We start from the raw sequence: 23,993 nt of genomic DNA on the forward strand, positions 1-23,993 counted from the left end.
TGAAAATAATTTGCAGTATCTCTTACATATTACATAAACAAAGCAAAAGCTGTGTGTGTATGGTCATTAAGAGAAAGGCAAGTTGAATGACATAATTCCAAGCAATAAATGAATGCAGGGATATCAACAAAACAGAGATATGTAATCTATAAATTTGTGGTATATTCTTACTCTATTTCAACAGCATAAAAGTTTAAGTAAACAATGAAGAGCTAGGGCACTTGGTGCCACAAACAATTAGCATGGACGAATTTAGTTCCATTTACAACTGGAATGATGCATCTGAAACAGTATGGATCCAGTTGTCTGTTCTACTCTGGCTGGAGGTTCTGCAAGGAAATGGCAGATTTATGTTTCTGGCTAAGTGTACATGGGCACTATCTGAAGCTCTGCTAGAATTAGCATTTATAACTTTGTCTGTTCCCTCTTTCTGAGCATTTATATACTTGGAGATTCAATAGTAAACTGCAGGTTAAAGTAGTGATCTCTAAGGTGATCAGACTTGGTGGTTTGAGTTCAGTAGATGATCACTTGTCCATGGGAAGGTGTGGAGAAATGTCACACGTATTTTTCATGCTGGCTGAGGGTAGCTGAATTTTGTTTATCTATGGCCGATGGTGAAATCAGTTGTTTAGTGGTCAAAGAAATAACACTGAGAAGCAATTTCTAATATTGATCTTTGTCTTTCTGCTGGGACTGAAACATTTATTAGTGTGTAACTCATGGTTGAACAGAAGATGAACATGGCTCATTCTGAAATAACACTTCAATATTGTATGTCTGAGAAAACAGAGTGGTTTTATTTCTTTTTGAACAAGCAGATTCAGCAATAGAGTGAGAGAATAGAAATGGGTAAAATGGACAGGTGATTTGTGGTGACCAAGGAAAGAAGTGAGCATTGGATTAGAATGATGACTAGAAGATCAAATAATGGTGGTAGCAAATAATTTTTAGAAAATTTCATTCAGGATAACAGAATGAGAAGTTTCAGTAGAAGTACCTGTAAATGCAGATAGATCTGAAAGTGAGTAACAAAACCCAAAAGATGTTGCTTTCACAACACACTGAATTAAAACAGAAAAACCAAATCATTGCATGTTTCTGAAATGTGTGGAAAAACAGTGTTGGGAGCCTAGACTACTTGTCCTCTGCGGCCAATGCTTAAAAGTCACCCATTTCTAACACAGGAAATGTTATTTTGTGTTCTCTTACAATAAACAAACTTTCTGGATTTTGAAGCCAGTTGTTGCCAGAGTGGCAAGGTCTCATGCACAGGGCAAATTTAAAATAGACCCATTTTTCAGTGTTTCATTTTTGAAAGAGTTAATTTTCCATTGCACAGGATCTTCTTTTAGTAGGTGGGGCAAATATATTTAGCCAAACTTGAAAGCTGAAAGCTTGCTGAGAAGACAATATTAGATTGTGAAATACGGGCTTTTTGGCAATCAAGAAAGAAGGTACTCCTGGCTGAAGGCTTGTTCTAATGTGGTGACAAGCAAAGACAACAACTGCAATTGGAAAACAATGTATATATGCCACTGAATGCATTCATTACAAATATAGAGTATAGATATGAAAATTTTAAAATACTGGGGAAGGGGGGAAATCTATGACTGACTGGAACCAGAAAGACACCTATCATGGATTAAACTTATTAATATACTTGTTTCCAGATTGTTCATAAAGATGGAGAATAGGAGGATTTTTCACTAAGTGCTTTTGTTTTGTCTTTGAAGGCAGGGTAATTTGTTCTTCCATAGAGTAAGGATACCAAAAACTAACTGGGATGTTACACGAAAGTGCTAAGTTCCCAGAGGCATTAGTTTGTAATTCCTTACTGAGTAGAGAAGGAGAAAGTCCAACCTGTGTTTTTCCAGCATTCAGAAGAAGATGGTATTTCTGTTGATATCAATGTCAAGTAGATACAAAGCTACTCCAAAAAAATAGTAGGCAAGTTGAATTCATTTGAAAGAAAAATTCAGGGTTGTAAAGCTGAATTGATGATAGTAAATTACCTTTTTATGGAAAGTATGTGTTGTCAAACAAGGTTGTGTTTCGCTTACTGAATTGATTAAAGAACTTGTGTAGGTGCATTATAGATTTATGTGCATAAATTTAGGTGACTTAAACCTCCCTTTAAATTATTTTCCCCCAAAGCAAGTATTTAAATAAGCCACATTCTCCTCACCTCACAGTTGCTCTACAGTCTTAATAGATGATTTTGCTACTAGGAGAGCTGGAATAGAGGAACAGGGATAAATAAACTGTAAAGCTTTGGAATTGGACTGTGTCCTTGCTGGGATTATTTTACCAATGTTGTTTCTGTTCTTTCATTCAGGCAGCTGTGTCAAACAAATCTGTACTTGTGCAAATGGTACAGGGAATTGTGCTCTACAGATAAAAACAGTTTTGTGGTTACCTGTGAATAAATGCAATTATACATGTCACAGTGGGCAATTAAGTGGACTCTTTTTCTTGAAGATTAAGACTGTAGAGGTGCATTCATGGGGAGAAAATAAAGGACCACAGAAGGGCTCTTGGATTAGCAGGGAAAGAAATGGCAAGAGCTAAGGACTGGAAAATGAGGCCTGGCAACTTCAGAAATATAAAATAATTGAAAAATTGGATTATAGACACAATTTTGTTGTAATTTCTCAAGTAAATACTGGTTATTCAAATCTTAAAAATAGTAACCAATTCTATTCTGCTTATTTCTAATAAAAGTATAGCCAGTTATGGTTAAAAAAGTCTAACCAAAAGCTGTGAAAAGAAGACTGACCTTATCTTTGTTCAGGCCCTGGATGGGAGCCAGTATCCCTGTACCTATTGTTACTAGTTATCCCTGTAACTATTGTTACTATTGTCTTGCCTTAAAGATCAGTGAAAGTGTTACTGTATGTAACACAAAGTAATGAGAAGTGTAGAGTAGGATTTCATTCTTCATAGAAAACAGCTTTAAAAATAGGCTGTTTTCACAGGAGCAATTTTTTCTCTTTGTCACCCAACTCATACGCATTATTTTCAAATATTGTTTAAGCATTTTATCAACTCTTTTCAGTTATTGTTTGAAACATAAAATAGTCCAATTGTCTTGCATGTTTACCTTTCAGGTCCAACCTTCAGTTATTCACAGACATTAAACCTGATTACTGGCTTTATTATCTTAAAGATAGACCTTCAGCTGAAAACCAGCAGAGTCTCATACTTTTTTCATATAATCTCAGGGAAAAATGTGGAAACCTAACCTCATTAAAAGAAGGAACTTCCCGTCATTTTGAGAACATACTGTTTCTCCACCAGATTGTCTAAAATTTCAAAGATTCCCCCCTTGCCCAGTTTTAGCAGACCTGATTCACAGACTAGAATTGTAGAAATTTTTGACTGAAAAAAAGTCAGGACACAAGAAAAAATCAGTGACTGAATCAAAAGTTTTCCACTTTTATTCTAGTTTTATTTAAACTGCTCTGGAATCTTTACTGTATGCTGTAAAACTGCAGCAAAATTTATTGGAAACTTCTGAATTTATTAATCTTTTTAAAGATATCTTTAGCTTGTCTTCATGTGCATTTTTTTGTACTTGATTCCTGTTTAATGCAATTGCAGGTGAGCTGTATGCCTCCATTTTAATAATTTTTGATTTTAGAAGGTTAGATGTCCATAATATAATCTTTATATATATATAATATATATATATAATATATATAATCCATATATATATATATAATCCATAATAATTCTCTTCATAGAATCACAGAAGGGTTTAGTTTGGAAGGGGATCTTAAAGACCATCTACTTCTGCCCCCTGCCATGAGCTTAGACACCTTCCACTAGACCATGTTGCTCAAAGCCCCATCCAACCAGGCCTTGAGCACTTCCAGGGATGGAGGGTCACAGCTTCTCTGGGCAGCCTGTTCCAGTGCCTCACCACCCTCACAGTAATGAATTAATTCCCAATATCTAATCTAGACTTGCTCTCTTTCAGTTTGAAGCCATTCTCCCTTGTCCTGCCATGACATGCTCTTGTAAAAAAGCCTTCTTGTAGGTCCCATTGGTACTGGAAGGTGCTCTGAGGTTTACTCAAGAGCCTTTTCTTCTCCTGACTGAACAATCCCAACTCTCAGCTGTTTTCATTGGAGAGTTGCTCCAGCCCTCTGCTGTCTCCATGGCCCTCTGGACTTGCTCCAAAGGTCCACATGTTTCATGGGCTGGGGCCCCAGAGGTGGACACAGCAGTCCAGGTGGGGTCTCATGAGAGAAGAGTAGAGGGAACATCACCTGCCTCTTCCTGCTGGCCAGATTCCTGTGATGCTGATGAGGCTAAGGATACAGTTGACTTTCTCTGCTTCAAGTGCACATTTCTGGGTCATATTGAGCTTCTCATCAACTGATTTTCACATCTTTTGTTTTGTTTGTTCTTGTTCATTGATAGGTCTCACCAGCTGTTAGAGCTCTTAACAGGAGTAATAATCTTCCTCATTATTATTAAGGTGTTTTACAACAGCAGTGTAAAACACATTCACCTTTTGTTTTGTGATGATACATACATGGCAAATAATGTTCCTTTCTCATTTTCTTTTGCCTTAAGCATGTTTTCATCAGCCTAGTACACAAATTATCACTTATATTTGTAATAACTTACTAATGTGGAAAGCTGTCCTTTTCTCCTACTTATCCTTTATTCTCTCTATTTGTGACAGGGATTTATGAAAAATACCTTGAAATAAAATTTGGAAGAAAACTGTGGTGCAGAGTAGCAATAAGTGCTTTTCATCCCCCTACTAATTGAGTTGAAATTGAGTTTAATTTGAAGTAAGATCTCACAACAGATTGTGAAAGTTCCTGGTACAGTTAAAAGTAAAACTGTACTAATACAGCTATGTTAATAGCAGTCTGACATAGCCAGAGTGGCAGATTTTACAGCAATGTTGTTTCAGCAGTGACATTGATTTGTTTATTAGATATGGTATCAGGTTAAACTGTTACAATATAGGGTAGGAAGTTAGAGATCATATCAGGATAACAGAACCCAAAAGTATATGTCCAAAAACCCATCTTGGAAAGGAAACGAGAGCGTGCTGTGTGCCAATAGCTTTGTGCTCTCAGCCTGCCTGCCTGCTTGCCTGGCTGCAGTGTCAGGAATCAGAATGGGGATATAGAAATGCTTATATGCAAAGGATATCATAAATTCAAACTGTAAAAATAATTGCTTTAATAATTGCAAGTTGTATACCTATCACACAACTTTCACTGTAACTCTACTGTTTTTTCAAGTAAATTTCTTTTCATTGTGTGAGAATTTCTTTTTAAAATAGGAAAACAAGATGATACAGGAATCTATGAAGAAGATATTTCTCCCATTCTGTTTCAATTTATAATAATCACTGAAGTATTATTTTAGCAAAGAATATAAAGATGCCTAATGATATATCTCCTTCAATTTATTACTCTACAAAAATAATTAAATTGTGTTAAAGAAGCAGTAGTTGAAAACATACTGTGGTAGTGAAACACACTCAAAGCATCCAGATGAACCGAAGTTATCTGACTAAAGGAAAATTCAATAGCATATTTTAAAATGTATCATCTGAGAGCAGATGTTTAACCTTTCAGGTCTTTTCTTGTAATGCTTGTACTCTGTGTGTACTTTGTACTTTATCTGTACAAAAAGAAGTGATAGAGTAGTGCACGATTTTGGTTTGTTTGGTTTTTATTCTGTGTATATTTTGTTAAATCACAAGCGTTTTCTGGAGCTGCTATTCATCTTGGTCTCCCCTCTCCTCCCAGCAATTTTGGCACAACCACATATCACACTCAGTGGTTCAAAGATAAGTTCTTATTTTTTTGGCTGTTGCAACCTAAAAAATAAGGTTAGCATTTTTTCCATAGCAAGTGCATATTGGCCTCTGCCCTTCTGTGGTCCTGATGGCTGTAGCTGCCTTAAAGTGCTTCCTTCTGCCCTTTTCCACTGCATCTGTGCTCTTCACCTCTTCACATACTTTTTATTTAGCACTTATTGGCTCCGAGTGATTTTGATTTTCCTGTTAGTCAGTTAGTATGTGGTTTATTTCCTTTTTTTTTTTTAACCTTCTCCCACCAAAACAAAACCCAAACCCTGGGTTTAATTTTGCTTCTTGAATTGCACGAGCATTCTGTGAAGTAGAGAATGGAAACGGTAATTACAGAGTCAGATTCTTCTTTCCTCTTGGTGTAAGACAAATACATTCAGTGATATTATGGCAGAATGTGTGAAGTTGGAGTGGAATCCAGCTCTTATAAGGCTGGAAAATTTTGAGACAGAAGCTGATTGTTCTTAGCTATATGTTGGAGGTATTTTGTCTGAATAATGGATAACAGAAGAGTAATTTATCATATTCTAGATTTTTTTAATGCTGCATTGACACTTTGCTAAAGAGTGCTGTATTCTCTCCTTTCAAAAGAGTTTAATGGCAGTTGGCAACTAAAACCTTTTTTCATAGGAAACAAACAGAAGTCTAGAATATTCAGCTATCCAAGTTTGATGATTAGCACATGCATCAATTTAAAAATAAGTACTATGTGCACTATAGTATATTTAAAAAGTATGATTAACACAACAGAATTTTTTTTTCTTCTGTCTAGGTAATTTTTATAGCCTTCCAATGTATTATTTAATTTAAAATTAAAAAAATCCAACAAGGGTGGGGAAGATAGGATGTTTAAATTTATGGACTGACATAGTGCCTGTCAGTCCAGTACAGTGATACTCTTACCAAAACCTTCTTCATATACATGTAAAATAGATGCTGATGTTACACCCAACTTTGGGTTGTACGGATAAATAATAATTATGTATGACATACATGTGCGTATTTATGTAACAATGAAGGAAGAGAGGTGAATTCATCTGATGTGTATCCAACTGCGTATATTTTTAATCTATTTAGAAAGTACAAAAGTGACTGCTATTCCCCAGGCACTAATAAAGTAAACAGTCCTTCCAATCATGTGTGAGTTATGTGCCTTGTAATCCATAAAAATTGTTGCATACTAGAAATTAGATATTTGTGATGTATTTACATTTCTGTTTCACAGCTTTGTGATGTACTAGCATGTGAAGGTATGCTTCTTGAATATTCTAATAGATACTGGCACTGCACTCTGCTTCTTTTGGTATTTTTAGTGTGGGATAACCTCATTTTACAATGTAAAATTGAATGGAAATGCATTTGCAGTTAAAAAACAACATAGTCAGATACCAGCTAATACGTTAGAGACAGAAAACGTGTGGAAATTGGCAGTGCTTGCCTGTGTTTCTGAAATGTGTTTGCTGGAATTAATATTTTTGGAGTCCTGTACAATTCTGCTTGCCTTAGGCTGAGTGGTGTGAAATGTAATTGAACTAATGATTCACTGTGGTGAGATCATTTTTAAGACTGTAGTGGGCTTCTTATTGTACAATACTATGGCATAAATTTGCCCTTTTTTCTTCAGCGATGCTGCCTCTTTGCATTTGTTGTAGTCTACCTGTCAAGCACCCACACCTTCATATTGCTCCTGAAATCCTCTTGTGTCTGTAGGATATGTAGTGTGTCTTCACAATTTACTCTTTTTGTCTTGTGTTAGATCTGTCATGTGGTACAGATCATGTATGGTTCTGTTTTATGATGGCTTCTGGGAGTATGTAGGATGGCACATGTTCTTAGTTGTATTCCTTCCTGCTGGATGCGGACTTTTCTTCTGCAGCCCTCAAAGTGTACTCCACAGTAGTATAAGTCCCCTTTAAAAAAATGTAATGAAGATGAAGAACAGTAAAAATGAACCTGCTTATATTTGTAAAGGCAATCAATGAGTGTGATCGACATAGCCTTTAAAACTGGGCTTAATCTCTTTGGGTAATTCCTAGGCTGCTCTTTCTCTGCTGTGAAGTGCTGCTTCATTGCATCTGATTTTCTAATGAATGAGCTTTTAACACTAAATGTGTAATTCTTGAGGTTTTATTTAATTTTAAAAAGTAAGGTTATGTTGTCAAGAAACCTTTCAAGTCTGAAAGCTTTTCTAAATGCTTTTTTCAGATAAGGACATGATGTAGACTTATTAATCTGTTCATTATCATTTCTCCTTTCCCTCTTTTTAAATGAATGAGTAGTATCTTTCATTTAAGAATGCTTTATTGGAAGATTAGTAATCATGTTATGATATTAACCCTACACATCCCACCTTCTCCTTCTTTTAGTGTTCAAAATACAGAGGGTAGCTTGAAAATGAAATGAAGAAGGGTTACAAAAAAGAAAAAATACTTTCTGCTTAAATATTTTGTGTGCATTTCTTTTCAGAAGTTATTCCCAAAAGAATTTTTTAAAGTGGTAAATATGGAGGATATGGGATTAAAAAAAAAAAAAGAAGGCAGCTTATTGCATTTACTTCATCTCTGCAAACTCTCGAATAAGATATAAGATTTCATTTCTTGTAGGAAATCAGAGATAACTTGGATTATAAATGTGCTTTAAATAGGTACAGTTGAATGCAGGTATTTTTGGGCTAGTTTCCACAAAAAAAGACAGTGAAAATATGTTCGACTATATGTTACACCATAATTTCACATAATCAGTTATTATCACTCAGATAATAAAATTTCTAGGTAGAATTTGGACGATTATAAGAGGCTATTCTTTGTGGAATATGGAGCTATAGTATTATATTTTGAATCTCCTGTTCTGGTAAACTAAGGCAGAGCCCAAGTAAACTGAGGTACTTTACAAGTATTTTTTTTTTAAGCACAAAACCAGTTTTGGCAACACATATGATTAATAATGCAGTGGAAAAGAGCTTTTTGTTCCCTTAAAACTGTGCGCTTTTTTTTATACACAACTTCAGAAAAATGCTTTAGGAATCCTAATTTTTATGTAATACTTTAGTCAAACTAGCTCTCATATTCAAGGGTATGATCTGCTTTTTTATATAAGATAATAGTTATTGAGAATTAGCATTTTAAATATAGTGGTAGCTGGTGACACACTGATCAGTTTATGTAACAAGAAGAGTGAAATCATGCTCATTGATTTTGCAGCTTTTTGTTTTGTTTCCCCCTCCCTGCCACTGTTTCATTGAAATTAAAAATTTTTTAACCATGGCGTGGTGCAAACAACTTGACTTATGTTTGGATGAATATCTTAATTCTTGCTTACAGTGCTGTGGATGATGATAATTTCATAAGGCTTCTTGATTCTTCAATGCAGGTTTAGGATGAAATTGAAGAAGACAATGTAGAATAAAGGTATGCCATGGCTGCCTAGGAAATGCAGGAATACAATACCTAGCAGCATTGGTGATTGATTTGTAACAAGGCAATTGCATGGCTAGAACTAAGCACACTGGAAAATAATAAAGTTATCAAGAGCAAGAAAAATTATCTTCTACTTTAGCTGTGGCATTTCTATATAAATAGATGGCATGAATGAAAAATTTCTGTATGAAAGGTCCTTGTGTCACACTAGGTATCAGTGTGAAAAATCTCAGCCTTTGTGCAGGATTGATTCGGTTGGTTGGTTGTCTTTTAGGATCAGTTCATCCATGCTTTTTTCCTTCATTTAGCCTTTTACCTCTACCCTGTCCTTTGCAATTACTCAAAGTTGTGTATTTTCTATGTAGAAATTGTGGATCTGAGATAGTATATGCAAAACTTTTTACTTTTTTTAAGAGTACTGTCAAGTTTTGGACCAGCATGAGGTTTTTTTTCCCCCCATATCAAAAGTTTCTGAACCATTCACTGAAGGATATCATGTAAATGCCTTTTTCTGTGCATGGTAGTCACGTGCTGGAGAAGATTGAAATAAGTGGGATATCCAAATAGAGGTTAAAATGCATCCAGGTTGTATTCAGAATACCTCTGAATGCATAATATTCAGAATACCTCTGATCAATACTGTTTATGAATTAAATTTAAAAACATCATATCATACAAAATAATGAATTTGTGCTATAGAAAAGTGTTCCCAAGTGCAGTTTTTTTGCTTAAAAATTCTTTTATATTCAGAGAAACTGAGCCATACAAATATTTTTAAAAGTTTGCACTTCTTTAAGGCTATTTATTTTCTAAAAAAAGAGGACTTGAATATTTTTGACAAATATACACATGGTGTTACGCTAACAAACAGCCATGCAACATATATCTTACATAATGAAGAAATTGAATATACAAGACCTACTCTATTTAACATATATATTGAAAATATACAGTCTCGCCAATAGTTAAAAAAGTTTTTCTTATTTGGCAGTATTTTTTTACAATTTGTTCAAATATTCCGTTTGATGAGTTTTGGTGAATACTGAAATCTAGTCAGTGACAACCTGAGGTACTAAACATTTCTGCCTTACTTCACTGTCTTCAAAGGTAATCTTTTTGTTCCTTTTAGGCTCTATCCATGAGTTGTGTATTACAGCGTTATTTGGCATGGGATCTGCTTCCACTATTGAAACAACTCGCTTTTTCATCTTACTTTTCAGAACTTTCTGAAACTTTTGCCTTGTGAATGCATAAAGTAGAGGGTGAAATATAGTTGTTCCATATGCCATTACTAGAAAACATAATCTCAGCTTTACCAAAAGGTCACTTGGGCCCAAACATAAGATAGTGGTGTTTAAAACAGAGATGGGTGTCCAGCAGAGAAGGAATGTTGAGATAATCAGAAGGGACATTCTGAAGACTCTCTTTTGCCGCTCTCGTCGCTCCCGGTGCCGTTTTACCGCTCGGCGTAGAGCAATTATGACAGACACAGAAGTCCTTACACCAAAGACGACGTTTTTCCCTGCACTGCTGTGGGACACATCTGTGGTCTCATGCTGAGTGGTCAGAGAAATAGTTTTTTTCTTTCTGTTTTTCTTCTTTTGTCCCGTTGTAAATCTTGTACCAATCCGAATATTTAGGGCCTGGAGTATTTTGGTGTATGTAATTAGCATTACTATAACAGTGAAGAAAAATATTGGAATCTGAACGAGAATGTGGTAATACATTCCTAGTTCAGTGTGGTACTCGTTTGTACTCACGCACAGAAGTGTCTTATTTTCCCAAGTACTTGCACTTTGAAGACTGAAAAAGTTGACTTCGATGAAAGGAATCAGGAAGGAAAAAAGTGAAATGATCCATATTGAAGTCATTAATATCACAGCCCTTCCCATGGTCAGGATTCGATTAGCAGGTTTTACGGAGATGTCGTATCGGTCCAGGGTGATAGCGAAGACATTGATTGCAGTTGAAACGCTTGCAAAAGAGACACAAGCCTCATGGAAGCAGCAGATGAGAGCAGTGTTACTCTCCAGTGAAAGCAGAAGGATAACTATAGTTAGAGGAATACATCCCACACAAATTATTACATCAAGTACATGAAGGTTCATTGTAATTATGTTACTGACAGAATTGATTAAGTTGGATTTCATACAGTAAAGTACCAGCACGGTGAGGTTGCTGCCAAGTCCCAAAACAATTTCTAACATCAAAAATCCAGTGAGAGAAACTTGAAAGCTTAATGGATATGACAGTGGTTGGTACATGTTGGTATCGATGTCATCAATGGCATCTCGAACGGTAATGTTAGATTCGGACTGCATGTTGACTTCCAGAATGGGGGACAAACACATTCTTTTGTTGCAGCTGGTTTTTCTCCTGAAAGGTGAAATAAAATATGGAACTATTTGATTTCTTTTTTAACACTTATTGTAGATAAATGCTGGGGGAGGAGGAGGGAGGAAAAGCAATATTCTTACCACACTCTTCATTTACAGTATCTTTAGAGCTTTAATGGGCATGGACTCAAAAGCCTGAAGATCTAGAATAAGGTCCTTGCTTTTTAAAAGAAAGCAGGATTTGTTTGAAAAAAGAAAAAATAGTGAAAAGCTTCCACTTAGGGAGGCAAGCCTTTGTTTATAGTGATGTGGTTTTTCACAAAGGGCTCATTTGTTGAATAAACCATACTTTGTGCATAGCCTTTGTATTGCTTTGAGGGTCATTTTAGAAGAATGATGTTAAGTATTAACAAATTAGTGATCAAGATCATTTTAAAAAGCTCTTGTGGAAAAAGAAGTTATAGGAACATGGAGCACTGTTGCTTATGTATCGTAAAAAGGATGTTTAAATTATTTATGCCAATTTATCCATCTCTTTCTTATGAGGTTTACAGTAGTGTTGTGGACTGAAATGTGATGTTCTGTAATTCACCAGATTTTTACAGAGTTTAAACCTTTTGTTCATTTTAGTCTTCTGTCCATCTATGTGTATGCTGCTTGCCACTACAACAATTTTGTATAGGTATATATAATTTCAAATGCAAAACTTGAGTGGGTTTGGGAAATTGAGTTTATTATAAAATACTGCGTTTCCTTTTTCTGATTTGAATATTCAATTTCTTCAAGAAATCTGTGCCTACATGGAATGGAAGAGTATTTTATTCTAGAATATATTTAGGGGAATAATTAAATAATACTTAAAAAGAAAATGGTCTCTTTCTGGTTTTGTTTTTGATTTGTTTTTTGTGGGGTTTTTTTACAAACTGCAATTGAACCCAACGGATTTACATATATAGAATGTTTCTCTTAGGAATAAGTAAGGATCAAAAAACTATTTATTTTATCTAGCAGATTTTTTATTTTGTGTCTCATCTGCTTGAGTTTTACACATGAGGGTAAGTTTTAAATATAGCATCTGCATGTAATACATGATGTTTGTATTATTTATATTGTCAGCCAGCTCTTGAGTTTGTAATTGATTGAATAAATAAAGGAGAGGTTATTCAATTTCTTGTTATGATACTGGAGGGTTTTTTTTCCAAGGTAGCTTTAAATTTAAGAGAGGACTTATTTGGCATGAAAATAAATTTGAATGTCGACCTTTGTTCTATTCTGAATACATTAAAACGGATAGCACTAAGGTGAACAAAATTGAGCTCTTTTAAAATGAAAGTATGAATTAAGCACACTTGGGATACAGTATGCAAATGGATTTCATCTGCAGTTCTGAAAAGCCTCAATTGAACAATACTATTAATTGCAAATTGTATGATGAAAATTCTTGGTATTCTTCAACAGTTATTTCACATGTGCCTCTTAAATAAAAAAATATGTAAATTAGAACGTATTACTCTCAGGTGTGAAATGAAACAAGAAATATTTCAAAAGCTTTGTTTCATTTCTAATTTAGGCAACCTCTATCTGTCTTACATTAACCCTCAGGAATATGATCTCCTCTTGCATGCTGTCCTGGCTGTGAATGGATTTCAAGAAACCATTCCAAATACCTTGCTGGATAAATGAAGTTCTTTTGTATATTAGCAAAAGCCAGGAAGAAATCAAAACCAGATCTGCTAAAACAAGTGACAGTCTCACCCTAACATTATAGCAACCGAGATTTTGTGAAAACAGGAAACCTCAGCTGTGTTGGGCTGTCATGAATAGATTAACCATCACCTCCTTGTTGCATTGCCTCATTTTCGGGTGCAGGGAAGCAGAACAGTGAGGGCAGGAGCTCGTTCACCCAGCGCCGCAGAGCCGGGGCACCTACCTGTTCTCTGTGCCTCAGGGGCCTGGCACAGCGTGGCAGCAGCTTGGCAGAAACTGATACATGGTGTCACTGAGAGATTTTTGACACGCACTGTAACCTGGAAATCAAGTGGTAGCTGAGCTCTTATTTCATTTCTTGCAGGATTTTTGTTTTCCTTTTTTTTGTCCCTGCAGTTCAGCAGCAAAAAGTTCTGATTAAACATGGAGACTTCTTAATTGCCTCAGATACTTATACAGACCAGGGCATATTCTCTGTGTCTGTTCTGAGTTTCAAGCCAGCAATAACAAATAAACCTTCTTTTAAGTGATGTTAATTTCCTTCCCCTGTTGCATTTTGTAGAAGCCTGTTTTTATTTTCCAGGTTTAAAGAAAAATAATTTTTGATCTCTGTTTTCAGAGTGTGTGTAGACATCCTTAGTTTATGGTTGCGTATTTCTTTCTGTAATATTCCTGCTCATTACTTTTGAGTGATGGCTTAGTGAAAGAAGTTGCTATACATCATAAAATCCAGTTCATGTGCTTTGAGAGTAACCATTGGTTACCTAATTTGGTTTATTTTGATTTAAGGAGAATACATAACATCATAAAATTGAGAGAAAAAATATCCATTAGTCATTATGGCAAGTAAGTTATTTAATGAGTAGTATAGAAAAAGCTTGGTTAAACCTTTATTCAGCTTGCTGGTGAAGTATGCATATTCTCCTTTTGGGATTTCATGTTTCATTGTCTCTTCATGCATCAGTAGTTTCCACAATTCTGGTTTTAAATTATAAATCCCTCTTTAAGAAATGCTCACCATTTTAAGAATCAATCATTGCACTCTTCTTTTAATGAAAATCTGAGCAGATGTGTTAATCTTCCATGTATATTGTTGAAGTGTCATGCACGTAAATGGTAATGCAAGTGTGTTCCATGTTTTGTTTTTAATTCCTTTATGTCTTAAGAATACATTTTAGGGATGCATCCTGCTGCTTGTAGGTCATACAGCTACAAAGATACCCGGTCAACTGCATTCTTCATATTGTCAGTTGTAAAACTGAATTAGTTGCTGCATGCCCTTGTGAAGGGGAGGAAAGAAAAGGTTAAAAGTAGGGCTTATAATTTCAAAAATAAAGTAATGCAAAAAGGTATTTTCTAATATCACTTAATTAATGAATAAAGGATCTCTAAAATTGGATCTTATAGGTTATATAGAAAATCAGTTAGAGTGCTCTCTGTTTGCCAGTAAAATCATATTCTTCTGTCAGCTTACATGAATTTAGGTTTTTTGGACAAGTTCCCTGTTCTCCAGATAGTGCAGGTTACAAAAATTCCTGGCTAGAAGCAATAACTGTTGGATGCAGAGTGCCTGTGACTAAAGCTAGAAAATGTAGTTTTATAGCTCTGGTGAGCAGGTAGTTTATACATACAACTCTCTTGTCTTTTAATGAGAAACTGAATTAATGAGCCTTTTAGAAAATATGCTTGTGTTTAATTTGCACACTGTTATACTTTCCTTTCTTGAAATAAATGTTCAGCAAATCCATGCTTTTAATAAGTGGCTTGAATGTACAGGAAAACTAAAGAAATAAGTTTTTTAAAAAAAACAACAAAAAAGGGGGATTTCCTGAGTAATCAGAAATTAGTAATATTAGCCAACCTTCATAAAGGAATAAGTATACACTAATTACAGACTATCTGATCCTTCGAAGAGTAACTGAATAAATCTGAAACATATTTAACTGCCAATATTTGGAAATACTGCTGAGGGAGGAAAAGCATATTCCCGGTTGCTTTATGTGGTTGTTTTCCCCAATACTGTATGAGCTTAAACTGTACTGTCTTCACATTGTACAAACAAAACAGATTCTTAATATTCTATAAGACTTTCATACCGAATAACATTTTTCTATCATTATATTTTTAATGGGGAAGGGGAAATAGCATTTAAATATTTCCTGGTCTTAAACATAAAAATATACTACTGCTTAATATAAGTTGTATCTTATCTCTTGCTTTTTTTTCTCCAATTTTAAATTTGGTTTAATGTTGCTTATTCTGCATATCATAATAAGGAACAGGTCTTACCTCCGCTAAAGATTTGGTAAATTCTCGATGCAGGTGAAGCAGTTCCAGGTTGGAGGGATTCATTTTGTTCACTTGTTAGCAGAGTAGAAGGGAAAGAGGGTAATAAGCATATCTTCAAAAAATGACCTTAATGAAAATTTGTGCCTGTACTGTGCCATTGTTTCAGCATACTGCTAATGTATACAATTGCTTTAGTTCTGGTTTACAGGCTGCTGCAGTCTCCCACTCTTGCTACGGTCGAATCAATAAGCATCTGAAAATACATAATGAAAGTAATTTAACATACTGAAGGCTTCTTGTCTCCAGAGACACCACTGAGATTCAAGCTTTCTAAAAAAGAAGAGCAGTGCTTCTGAGAGGAAAGCTTGCGATGGGCAGCTTTTGCAGAATGACAGCCTACCTTGTCGCTTCTCCTCACTGCAGAGAGATGCAGTGCATTCACTAATTTTGATTGGTCAGTGATGTTGGGCTTAAATTGTGCTTCATATATGGGATTGATGCCCTCCCTCCCCCCAATTTATATAAGGATTCTTTTATAAAAGGACTAAATTTACAAATGATTTATGAATTCTGGAATATATTAAGGGTATGCCTGTTTTATTTTTACCTTTTCACTCTTTACTTTGTGTACACTGGAAACCACATGGCAGTGAGAAAAAAAAAGGGATTAAGCGGTTATTACTTTAAAAGCTTCCAACAATCTATATTTGAATTTGCCTACTTTCCATTTCTGAGCCTTTTAGGTGTTTGAGTTTTTTGTTTGATTTTTTGTTTGTTTGTTTGTTTTGGTTGGTTGATTTTTCATCTTAACATTCTGAAATAATACTGCCTCTTTAAGCCATGCTGAATTTCACCATACGTGTTTACATGCAAGTGGTCATCTAGGTTTTGTACCAATAAGTTATATTCAGGACAGCTTGGTACCCACATGTACATTAGGAAAATTTATGCTAGGATGCACCGAGATTTTTCAGACCCTGATAATTAATTAGACATGATCATTCAGTTGATTCGTGATCAGAAAAAATGATTTTTAGGATCCATCACTTTGTACAATGTATGTATAGTTGTGGAAGTTATTAATTTTGTTGAAATGTAAACTTCTAAAAAAACTTGTATATTCCACACAAATTTCCCTAGAGACTTGACAGGTTTTTGTAAGGATGTCTTTCTTGCATGATGTTCTTGACCTCCTCTTTGCAAGGGATGTCTTTGTTTTCACTTTTTGTTTCGTAACTTATTTCTGAATCTATCAGTATAAGCAATGCTCACAACCGCATAATGAGAAGTGGAACGCAATACCTGTTTTAATTAATACTGGTGCTAAATAAACCTCGGAAATAATTTCAGTATACACCCCAAAATAATATTTTTCAATATTGGTTTGCTGAAACAAATAGTTTAAAAATATCTGAGTATAAAATGCCCTATAGATAGTTTATATGAGTGTGGGGCTTTTTTTCACCATGATTTAAAATACTTTTAAGGGTTTTTTTGTAAAGCGTGATAGAGTACTAAATGTTAAAATAGAGTTCTTACATAAGTAACTGTGTTAAGATGGTAGTTTGGGTCAAATTTTGATGGGGTCCTCTGGTTTTAGGCTGTTAATGCAAATACAGAATTGTGTACCTCAGCTGTCTTTATTTCTTTTTTTTTTTACTTTTTCTGATGGCCAGACATCAAATATATTATTTATCTTTAGGTAACAGCATGCTTTATTTATTTTTTATAATGGCTTCATATCCATCTAGCATGCTTCCTGTTCCACACTCCTTTGCATTCAGAAACCATGTAAATAAAGATTGCAGAAACTTTGAACAGAGATCAGTAGGTACCAGCTGGCTCTGCTGAGTAGCAGCTGATTGAGCCCTTTGAGCTGTTTCTGTATCATCTGCCTCCCAAGAGCTTGAAACCAGTGATACCAGCATAGCTCTTAAGGGTGATGTGATAAAGAGGATTCCTGAAATGAAAGCATAAATACTAATATATTAAAGAGATTTACTTGCTTCACTTTCAGTATGACTAAGGATAAGTAAGGAAGCCTGTCTAAATTTAAACAGATGAATCTCCATCTCCCTTTTTAATTCTTCAATGTGTGCCTGAACAAAGATGGAGGTATTGGATGAGCTGTACTGTTAGAAAAAGATGTATGCACGGAGGAAGATTGTAACAGGATTTTGGATATACCATGAATATATGGTTCAAATGCAGGCAAAGGGGTCACAAAAGACTACCTATATGACAGGAGGTGATATTGGCAGAAGTTTTATCTGCAAGAAGTGTTTGAAAGGAGTGATAAGGAGCTGAGTTGTGAACATATATTAAGCTTAAGTTTTCTGGAGACAAATTCAGGAAAAGAAGCAGTACCATATGGAGGCAATCAGGAGTAGGTGGATGGATAGACATGCTTATAAGCCATTGCTGTGCAGATGCTAGTTAAGATGGTGTGAACAGATGACTTCATCCTCAAAGGGTAGATAGGGAAGAGTGGGCAAAAAGAGCCATGTGCAGGCACCCAGCATAAACAGAAAATGTGCTGTTCTTATACCTGTTTCTATATCAGTACAGATGGGAGAAAGAATTTGACTGATATTTTGGCTTTTAGGATAATGAAAAGTGGTGTGAAAAGGTAATGAGAAGGTTAGAAGTATCAGGGAACAGCAGGAGTCCTAAACCAGGAGACTGATGATGAAGGCTCTTAGGATTGAGAATGGCAATGCAAGGGGAGAGTGAGATCCAGATGGTAACAGAGAATACCCTCTGAAGGGTTGAGGCTGCTGGGTCTGATGTGAGGGGAAAAGAAATGCAAGGAGGCAGGAGCTTGAACCAGGTTGTAGAGATATGTTCATATAAGGAGACACTGGGTGCACAGGGGTAGAGATAATGGCAATTGCCATAACATACACCCCTGTAGTACTTCTGAATTAAATTCAGGAGTCATAGCTGTATGTGAGATATATTTTTCTGTTTTGCTGATAGGAAGTCCAGTAGTTTGCAAGCTGTGGTGTGTTTCTTGGTCCTCTTCCATCTTCTGTCTACTGTCTTACCTTCTACACAGAGGAAGTAGTGTCCCAAAATTGACCATAATTGCATTCCCAAAGAGTGGTAGGTCATCTCTAGATCTGAAGGTCAAAGCTCTGCTCTGGAGTTTATAACATCACCCTGAATCAGTTTCTTGAACTGCAGTGTTGTAAATAAGCTTAGTTTGTTTAAAAAGACTCATTAGACTCAAAAGGTCTAGTAAGGCCAAATGAAGTACCCAGTTCTTTTGTTTTTCTATCACAGTCCTTGATTTTGGAGCTTTAAAATTCTTTTAATGTGTTTTAGAGTTTAACTTTACATAAACCTACTGTAGAGTATTTTAACATCCAGATGTCATGGATCTTCCTGCAGATCTTTATTGGCACAGTTGTGAGACGGTGTCTGCTCACTTCCCTTGTTGTCTGAATTATTCTTTTTTTCATTCTGAATGCTTCAGCAACACTTTCTTTCTTTGTACTGCACATCTTTTTTCCTAGTCTGAATCTTGCTGCTCATTTAGTGAACACTTAGAATTTTACTGCTTCTGTGTCTAAAAATGTCATCTGTTTTCCTATTAGCAAGAGATTTGAGATCCTAACTCATACGATTTTTTTAGTGCCAGATAGTGTCTTTAGAACTCAAGTTACTTTAGAAAATTAATATTGGGTGGTTTCGAATATCCTGCCCTGGGATTGTTGTTCAGCATTATTTACATGGTGCATCTGCATAGTTCCAGCTAGGTAGCTCCTCTGTACCTTTCATTTACCTACTCTAAGGAGTGTCGTGCCCAGTTCTAACCTAGTTCTTCTCAATATTTTGTAATTTGTATCTGTTTTAGCAGCTTGGATCTATATCTAAAATTGTTTCTTACCTTGTTGTATCTCAGTTTCCTCAGTAGTCAGTTGCAAAGAACTTTGTTAGAATATTGTTGAAAGTCCAGTAACTTCTATACTATCAAGGAAATATAAGCAATGGATAATATCTGTTTGAGTTTGGGAGTTGTAGTGATGTGCCCTTGTTGTGCTGAATTTGTAAATGTGTTCTGCTTTCTATCTGATACTGAAATTACAGCTTGCTGGTCTGGATCATGCTGTAGCATGCTTTTATGTAAATTTGGACCCCTGATCCATACACAAGATCTAGTAATAAAGGTTTTTATTATTATTTAAGAGTGATATACTGAATAGATGACAAAAATTCTGTTAGAATTTGTAGATAGTACCATTCTGACTCAGATGGTAGCATGGTCTTTCCTTTCTTTTGGCTCAAGTATTTTATTCTTATTTCTTGTATCTATAGAGAACTGTTGTAAGGCTATTATTCCTTTTCTGCAGCAAGGACTAGCATCCAAAAAATTAGTTTTCCATTTAGCATCTTACCTGTAAAGTTTATTTTCTCATCTCCATTATTGTTGATTGCCGTCTTGCTTTGTTTCGTTATTTTTATAATGACTTACTTAGGTTGGGTTTTGCAAAGGTGTTTTTCCACTTTTCTAACATTCATGTTTCCTTTGACAGAAAACAGTCCTGTACATGGGACACTGTTGATTTTGGTTCCACCACGGTAGAATTACATCCCTGGAAAAATCTGGATTTTCCAGATTAATAGTATGTTATTTCACTGTGCTTCCTCTTGTATTTGCAAAGATGTAGACCTCTGGAAGCAGCACAGAGACAAGTATTTTTCAATACATATAGAATAGATTATATATAAATGATATATATATAATACAATAATATATATATATTACATGTTTATGTACTTTTATATATAATGTGTACATATTAATTTTCAAGATTCAGCATTAATGATAGAATAGCAGCTTAAGTAGGGAAAAATTAACTAGTTTTGCCATGGAATAAGAATGTCTTAAGATTCTTTTGGGTTTGTATAACTATTAGGCATGGGTTATTTGTTCAGTAGTATTCCATGTTAGAACAACTGTTGACCTTTTCAGCACTGGAAGGTTCTGTACTCATGAGGAAATATGTAAGTTAGCAAATGCCCTTTAGCTATTAATACCAAAAAGATATCTTGTTTTAGTTTTGCACAATGAGGTGATACCAAAGAATTGCAAAACAGTTGCTGGCTATCATTCTTTCGTAGGGAAGGTATCCTTTTTGTATCATAACAATAAATTTGGTCAAGTGGTACAGCTAAATCATGGTCCTCGTGCATTATTGCACAATTATTTAAGTGTTTTAGTGTAAAGCAAAAAAAACCAAAAAAGCAGCATCGGTTATGCTCAGGAGGGAAGTATGGCTGGTAAATTTAATAGTAATTTAAGTAACATCAGTCTCATTACAGCTTTTCTCCATTGAGGTGGTTTGTGCTCTAGTATAAATATTCATGAGTGGTGCTGTATGTTGTAGTAGTTTTTGGCAGAAGTTTAATTAGTGACTAGAAATTTCAAGATATTTTTTCATTTTTCTTTAAAAATTGTAATATTGCCATAAATTTGGTTTCTCCTTCATTAAAATTTTGCTTTGACTATTCTGAGAACTTCAGAGGTTTCTGCTTTTGTAAAATATTCTTAGTTCCAAGTCGGTAATTGTTACTGAATTTTAGTGAGGATTTTCATTATTATGGAAAGGCTTTTGGAATTCTGACATTGTATCTTTTGTATTGCTTTGAACATACAAATAAAAAAGGCACCTGCTTGCATTGTGTGAGCCTTGTGAAAGCAGGACTGAAAGAACGTTCATTCCCAAAGCTGCAAAGTGGTTTAGCATAGTAGCTGAAACGTTCTGGAGCTGCAGTCCTGATGCTGTGTGGCTGTAGAATGAGGAAATACTGTCTTGTGGTTTGAAGTGCCATGGGATTGCTTACCTTTCTTTCATGAAGATATTTTGTACGTGGGAGGAATTTTTCAGTGCTGTTCCCTGCTGTTGGGTGGCTGTGTTGTCCAGCACCTCCAAGTCCCAGCTCCTGGCAGCTCTGTGTTTGTGCATTGCACAGCAGCCTCAGTGTAGACATGTCAGGAAATGTTCTGCCTGGCTGATTATGTTGCTTTGGATTGGGAGGCAGCTGAAGTTAACATGCGGGGTTGAAACTTTAGGATCTGGTTCAGGATTCTCCATCAGATATCCTTGTTGTGAAAGTCATGCATAGCCAGATATGCGGGATGGACAGCAGCAGGAGCAGCACTACCTGCCCTGTTACAATCTCCTGATGCAGGAGTTTGGTTACACACCTTCCTGCTGTAATATCCTTTAAGTAGAATTGCTAATTTAAAACAAAATGAGAAAACAGGAAGATTTTCTCTAGAGTTGTTTATTCAGCAGAGATCTTGGATAGACTTTGTTTCTAGTAATTTTGTAAGCTAGAAAGGTGGTACCATTGTCTCTTAAGACAAAGTTTTCACATGGTGTACCTAGTAGTGAGCATTGTTCTAGCTGAAATTAAGAGACAAATCTTAGGATTTTAATTGCACGGTAAATAAAGAGTGAACACAACATGAATAGGTATCACCTGTCATATCCCTTTAATTTTTTTAAGGCTAACACAACAGTGTAAGGATTACCACTAGGATGACTTTATATGTGTCAGGCTCGCTCAGGTAGCTGCTTGGCTGATCAGTTTGGAAGCACTACAAAACGTGTGTGAAAAGGATCCAGTAGGCTTGCTACCCTTAAAATCAAAGTTCAGTGACCACACACAGTAACTCTGCATGTGACAGGAACATACTTTACCTTCTTCAGACAACAAAATAAAACCTAAGGACAATAGTTAGATTCCCCGCCTTGTTGTGATTACCTGATGTAAGCAATTAAAATAATGTCAGCCTCTGTGTTCAGTTCAAATGTAGGAAGTTCTCCACATCAGTCTGACAGTGCTGATATTCCACATATTAAATTCTCAAAATCTGAAAAATTATACGCAGGATGTTTTCTTGTCGGATTTTTTAAATTATAAATTACTCGGTTGTCCCTTCATTGCCACCTTGGTACTTCAGTTGTTTTTACAAGATCGTTCAGGGAAATGGATAAAAATCTGTTTATGTAGTGCCATAAAAAGACATGTGAGAGAAGTTTAAAAGTAATAAGCTATAATGATAAATGCATAATAATATGGAAATGGAACTAATTTAGTGCAAGTGTGTTGACTTCACATTTCCTCTACTAAAAAAATATTCATTTGATTGATGTGCATGGTGATCTAAATTTAGATTTGTGTTGATATCATATTCAGTTTATTTTCGTTCTTCCTATGTTGTTTGGGTTCATTCATTTTCATAATTTGTATCCATAATATAGTTTAATTTTTTTTATTGATTATTGAAAAACATCTCTTACTTTCTTAACTGGATAAATGAAAGAGGAATTTAAACCCTTTCATATTTTCTTGGGTTTTTTAAAAAAATATATATTTTAGCTGTAGAATCTAAAATAAATAACTAAACTGTGCTAAAATGCATGCATACGCAGGCATATGAAGAACTAATTTTGTCTGTGAAGCTTTTAAATATCAAGGATTTTTGTGCCTAAAACCATAGTTTCAGTTTTTTTCCATCTTCTAAAGTATTTTTAACCTCACTGCATAATTGTTGTCTTTGAAATCACTTACTGTAATACTGAAGCAAACCACAGCTTGTATGAAAAATGCTTTCATTTGCTGTTTTTTGGGAGAAGGCTGAGAGCAGTGGTGTCAGTGGTATGTCTGAGGAAGGGAATACTGTTTAGCATTGTATGTGGTTGATGCCTGGAATTGGCTTTGCAGTCATTAGGCTTGAAGCCTAAGGGGTTTTTTTACTAATAAAATCTGGGAAATTTTAAAACAGTTGTTCAAGACATTTTTATTTCACTGATGGATGATGAGCAAATACAGGTTTGTGGAAAAAAAACGTATCAAATTCTTCAGCAGCCTTCTCTGATGATCTACATAATCAATTAAAACATATAGGTAGCATGAGTTGCAGTGATAGGAGCTATGAAGTGTAGTTGGAATAGGAAAAAGGAAAAATGCTGTGTACATTAGGGTTTTCTGGTACCTTTCAAAGTGAGAAGTTTCACTATTACTAGGTAGGCTAGCAGCTTTGCAAAATGATACCTTGGGTTAGGAGCTCCTGGAGGAAATGTGGAAGACGGAGAATAGCAACAGCAACAACCCATCAACAGGAAAACCATGTGAGTTATTACATACTGACTGCCTGTTACTGTGCTGTCTTTCTAAAAGAGAAATTGATGTTCTGACACAAGTAGAGGTCTTTTCTAGTTCTCATTCTTTCCACAGTAGATATGGTACCCAGTGAGAATTTATTCCCCCTGAGAGACAGCTGGATATGGAGAACATTATTTTATCTTACTAATCAAGCAAATTATTTTTAATGCAAGGAAAGAATGAAAGGAAAGGAGAGCCTGCCCTTTGAAAGTGGTTACT

The 23,993-nt window shown here is 35.3% G+C and overlaps 2 protein-coding genes across 6 annotated transcripts in view; one reads left to right on the forward strand and one right to left on the reverse strand.

The window, feature by feature from the left end:
• The window catches only part of COG5 (component of oligomeric golgi complex 5), a 174,064-nt gene that overhangs the window by 19,659 nt on the left and 130,412 nt on the right, over positions 1-23,993 (forward strand). The window lies entirely within an intron of this gene.
• GPR22 (G protein-coupled receptor 22) lies at positions 10,088-16,230 on the reverse strand. 5 transcript variants are annotated; one of them, XM_083860325.1, is made up of 4 exons: positions 15,994-16,230; positions 15,594-15,846; positions 13,528-14,583; positions 10,088-11,637 (listed from the first exon to the last, which is right to left on the reverse strand). In XM_083860325.1, the coding sequence occupies exon 4, from the start codon at positions 11,610-11,612 to the stop codon at positions 10,311-10,313; it is 1,302 nt and encodes a 433-aa protein (XP_083716451.1). In that variant the 5' UTR covers positions 11,613-11,637; positions 13,528-14,583; positions 15,594-15,846; positions 15,994-16,230; the 3' UTR covers positions 10,088-10,310. The 5 variants fall into 5 exon arrangements, with proteins under 5 accessions (XP_083716451.1, XP_083716453.1, XP_083716452.1 ...); XM_083860327.1 differs by lacking the exon at positions 15,994-16,230 and having other exon boundaries at positions 13,528-13,624; positions 15,594-15,972; XM_083860326.1 differs by lacking the exon at positions 15,994-16,230 and having other exon boundaries at positions 14,323-14,583; positions 15,594-15,972.

This window comes from Zosterops lateralis (genome assembly GCF_965231275.1).
Source record: "Zosterops lateralis genome assembly, chromosome: 4".
Lineage (NCBI taxonomy): Eukaryota > Metazoa > Chordata > Aves > Passeriformes > Zosteropidae > Zosterops > Zosterops lateralis.

Coding starts and splice junctions, on each gene's coding strand:
- GPR22 (XM_083860325.1), bottom strand. CDS start 11,612: ATGTGTTTGTCCCCCATTCTGGAAGTCAACATGCAGTCCGAATCTAAC.